Here is a 4,885-nt window from a genome sequence, read left to right on the forward strand (position 1 = left end):
GCTGCGGGCGTCAGGGTTGTTCTGCGTCGCCTTCAGGTGGGGAAGGGAGGGCGGAGGCTGCGGGTAAACACGGAGAGCTGGTGGTGTGGTCAGGAAAGCGTCACCCCTGCAGCCTGGGCGGGGAAAGAGGGGTAAAACCATCGAGGGATGGCTCTGAAATGTCGGCCAAGTGGGTTATTCCTGTTGCTATCGATATTTAAAATAGGTGCAATGCTGAAGTGCTTCAGAATGTCAATAAAGTTGTGACGTGTTTGCATAGTGCTTCATTAATCGCAAGTATTGTTCTTGCTTTACTTGTAGTTCATCTGAAAGTGGCCGGAAGAAGAGAATGGATATGGGTAACCAACACCCATCCATAAAACGGTTGCATGAAATACAGAAAGCAGTCAAAGAGATTGAACAGCAAGTGGTTGTCTTCAGTGGTTTGTCTACTGATCAAGATTACAAGAAATTAGAAAGGAGTCTTACTAAACAGCTTTTTGAAATAGATTCTGTAGACACCGAAGGAAAAGGGGATGTTCAGCAAGCCAGAAAGCGAGCTGCTCAGGAAATAGAGAGGCTGCTTAAGGAACTGGAACAAAATGCAAACCATCCACGCAGACTGGAAATAGAGGCTATATTCAAGGAGGCACAGTCACTTGTGGAACGCGAGATTACATCTCTTTACAAAGGAGGTAACTGTATAAGTGATGAATTTGAAGAAGGTATTCAGGACATTATATTGAGGCTTACCCAAGTGAAAACTGGAGGGAAAGTTTCTTTACGCAAAGCAAGATACCGCACTCTGACAAAAGTATGTACTGTTCAGGAGATTATTGAAAGCCGTGTAAAGCAACAGCTGTCCCTGCCACTCTCTAATGATGCGCATCCTTCTGTCTCCAAAATTAACTCTGTAATGTGTGATGTGAACAAAGCAAGAGGAACTCTTATTGCGCTTCTAATGGGAGTGAGTAGTAATGATACCTGCAGGCATCTGTCCTGTGTGCTTACAGGCCTCATTGCTGATTTGGATGCCTTAGATGTCTGTGGTCGCACGGAAATAAGAAATTACAGAAAGGAAGTAGTGGAGGAGATCAATAAATTGCAGAAATACCTGGACTTGGAAGAAGAAGCAGATTCTACTCAGGCATATGATTTGGCACGAAATCAGTCCATTCTAAAAATAGAAGAGATCCGCAAGAAAATGAAGGAAGTTAGTTCTTTACTTTCAAAAACTGAGAATGCTTCTGATTTGTATTTGGGATCCAAAGCAGAATTGCAGGGATTAATTGCCCACTTAGATGAGGTGAGTCCAGGAAAAAACCCCTGTATTAGAGAAGCCAGGAGGAGAGCAGTAATAGAAATTCAAACTCTTATAACATATATTGATTTGAAGGAAGCACTTGAAAAAAGGCAAATGTATCCTGAGCAAACTGCTGCTGAACATCAGTCTCATAAAGCAGTTTGGACTGTTCTTGGAAACCTGTCTCAAATTCAGCAAAAAAAAATGGAAACAGAACGGATAAAAATTACATGAGATTGGAAGAACTTCTCACGAAACAACTTCTAGCGCTTGATGCTGTTGATCCACAAGGTGACGAGCGGTGTAAGGCTGCCAGAAAGCAAGCGGTAAAGCTTGCGCAGAATATTCTTTACTATCTGGACATGAAAACAGATGAATGGGAATACTGAAACAGCCATGGCCTAACGCAGAACATTTTTTCCTTTGACACTTTCTGCAGATCATTGGCAGCACATAATAAAAGTGGTGTGTTCTGTGCTTGCTTAAATCACGGAGATTGCATAAGCAGTTGACTTGGCTATATGTCTGCTATCCCACGCAGTCACCCACTTGCCATGGCAACTGTCAGTACTCCATCAGCAATTCTGGTCATTGCTATAAGCAAAGAAGTGCTATTCTCTGAAGGAATAGCTTAATACTTGATCAGATGGCTTCTTTTTTTTTTTCTTTCTGTTTTTGTTTTAATAACCTTGTGCAATGTTCAGTGAATGCAGATTTTTCAAAGAAGCAGAAACTTCCTTATGGTACAGTACTGGCAAAACTAAAGAAGATGGGACATGAAAGTTAGCATTCAAGCATGAGACTCCATCTAGCAACTTCATAGCAGTCTGGATATACTCTTAATATGCTGTTATGACAGAAAGTATTAAAGGCAAAAAATTGCTGGCTTTTGGGTTGTACTTGATTTATTCTACCAGTCACACCTTTCTGGGTGTTTAGCTTTCTCAGTTAATGGAGCTCTAATGCCAACTGCAAATCAGCATTTATACACCTGAATTATTTTACTCATTTCAAGCTTTCTACATGTTTCAACTGCAACTTCTGATTTGCACTTACATTTTTAGGAAATGTAAGAATTTGATAGTGTATTGATATTATTCATTTTTCTTTAGTATTACTGTCAGGTCTGCAGTGATTACTTGTAGATTGTTTAACAATTTAGTGTTCGTGTTCTTTGGAGGTTACATGTAGCTTTATAAATGTCTGAAGCTCTTACATAAAAATGAGTAAGTATAGTTTTCAGACCTGTACTATTTTAAATTGTCTCTAAGAACACAAATGTGTAAGGTTAATGTAATTTTGACTGAGTAGAGTTCAGTAGCAAGCTATCATATGGATTAAGCTTTTTTTCCATTGTTCTGTAATCTGATAAACTGACTATTTAAATTTTAGGTAAAATTCTCATCTGGAATGGGATTAATTCAGAGTTTTTGCATGAATGAAAATAACAAACTAAATACGCTTAGCCAAAAAAAAAGAATGCACAGATTTCTCAAAATCTTGCTTTTGTGCTGAAGAATGTGATTTCTTTGTTTTTTATGTCGAAAGATTGAGGGACACACAACTTCTCTTTCCGGTATGGCAGGCTACAATAATCAGCAAAATGTAAATGGACCAAATTGCAAAAGCCTGCGTTTTAGTACTGTACTGAAATATAATAACTTTTTTGTGTGCTGTGTAATCTACTCTAGAGCAGAATTAATGATTGGATATTTGGGGGAGAGGTAATCCTACATCATGATTCCTACTTGTTAATTGTGTTTCATTTTAAATCAATTTTCTTTACTTATTTCATTATTTATTTTTGTTGTTTACCACTCAAAGTGTTTTTTCTGTGTTACCAGTTTGGAGGAGATTTTTGTTAAGAATGGTTCCTACTTTTTCAATTTAACAGAAATTAGTGTATATGCTCCTTATGATGTGTATGTCTTGATTTATTGCTGTGCAGGCTATGGCATTTGTATATACAAATTCAAAATTAATTATTGCAGTGTTATGTTCTTGATTATTAATAAAAATACACCACCACCTTTTACTAGGTATTCATGTGAATGTTATGCCCTGCTGCCTTTCTGTTTATTTTTGAATGAGTTATCAGAATGTAAATGACTTTTGTCTTAGAAAAAGTGCTTTTATTAAACATACAGACATAAAGCCCTCTTTTTTCCCCTCCTTCTTCAGAAGTTTGCTTTTTCACTGCTGTATTTATGACAATAAAGTTCTTTGTGTGGAAACCATTCCTACCTCTACTTGCTAAGTCTGGTGCCTTTTGGTTTTCCCCGCATTCCACCTTCCACAATCATTTCATCAGTCGCTGCTTGCATTCGTTTTTCAGTGATAGCTCTGCGTACTCCTGGGCTTCAGTTAGATGATCACTACAAAAATGCTTGTGCTTGTTTTAAGGTCTTGCCACTTTGCTGTTGAAGGATGCTGGCTTAACAGATGGGCTCGCAAAACTGATGGTATGAAGTCCCTTCCTGTGCAAAGTCAACATGGATTAAAGAACCTTTAGTAGGAGTTAAACTAATCTGTTTTTAAACTGTGTAGATGAGGCATGTTCACATGATTGTTCTGATGGCTCAGTATGTGTTCTCAAGATGCAGTGAGCCAAGTTACCATCTCACTGCTGATGGGAATCAGAAATTCTATTTCTGCCCAGAAAGCTTCTGACTTTGTGCAGTTTATGCTGCTTGTCTGACTCCTATGAGCTGATTTAATCCAATAAATGGGAGAAAACAAACTTTAAAAATGGAGGAGGGAGTTTTCAGTGGGTTTAGTGAGTCAAACTGGCTTGTAGAAAAGCTTCTTGTGGGCAACAGCTACTGCAAAATGAGTGGGTGGGTCATGTGGCCAGGGGTTAGGCGACAAATTTTAAGATTCTCAGTAGCAGTAAGTCATTAGATCAACCTTCCAGATAGTTAAATGTCTGGAGGAGAAAGAAGGAGAAAAGGTGGCACTATCAACTGCTACAGACAAATAGGAATTTACTGCTTTAGTAATGGGATATGATGAAGGCAATACAAATGAATCATGTACAGAAAATAAACCAGTTGCTTTCAGTTGCTCTTTTGTGTTACAGAGCAAGTGTTCATGCAATAAAAAGCACAAGTGATCATGTAAAAGCACTATACACAATCTGGAAAAGTCTTACCCAGAAGACAGCAGATAAGAATAAGGTTTATAAAGGTCAAATGTTCCTACAGGTAACAAGTTCACTGTATCTTCTTTCTTTCCCTTTTAATAACAGAGCTTATTTGAAGGAAATATATTCTTCAAAGACCAGTAAATCATCAAGTGGCCTTAGGTGTTGCTCAGCTGCCTGCTGACCTGTTTGCCTTGATCAGCTGTTTACTCGTCAAAGGAGAGAATTTGCCTTCCTGAGAATTTTTTGTGTGTGTTTGGGACGGGCAGATTTTGGTGCCTGAAATGGTTTAGCTGGAAAAACTCTGTATTTTATTTCCATATAGGCGTATCGTCTTCCTTGGATAATTCTCAGCTGAGAACCTGAAGCAGTAGAAGGACTGCAGTACTGAGCTCATGGATCGAAGGCCTGGGGGTTCAAGCTGGCTGCCAGCAGGAGGCATTTAAATGGCAGGATCCTGG

The 4,885-nt window shown here is 38.8% G+C and overlaps 1 protein-coding gene across 1 annotated transcript; it reads left to right on the forward strand.

The window, feature by feature from the left end:
* The first annotated feature begins 305 nt into the window (after positions 1–305).
* BAG5 (BCL2-associated athanogene 5) lies at positions 306–1,769 on the forward strand. The gene is given in 2 exon segments (XM_010085152.1): positions 306–1,481; positions 1,484–1,769. Coding segments are annotated over 2 exon segments (1,341 nt in total). The 5' UTR covers positions 306–328; the 3' UTR covers positions 1,672–1,769.
* The last annotated feature ends 3,116 nt before the right edge of the window (positions 1,770–4,885 follow it).

This window comes from Pterocles gutturalis, unplaced genomic scaffold, assembly GCF_000699245.1.
Source record: "Pterocles gutturalis isolate BGI_N339 unplaced genomic scaffold, ASM69924v1 scaffold32085, whole genome shotgun sequence".
NCBI lineage: Eukaryota > Metazoa > Chordata > Aves > Pterocliformes > Pteroclidae > Pterocles > Pterocles gutturalis.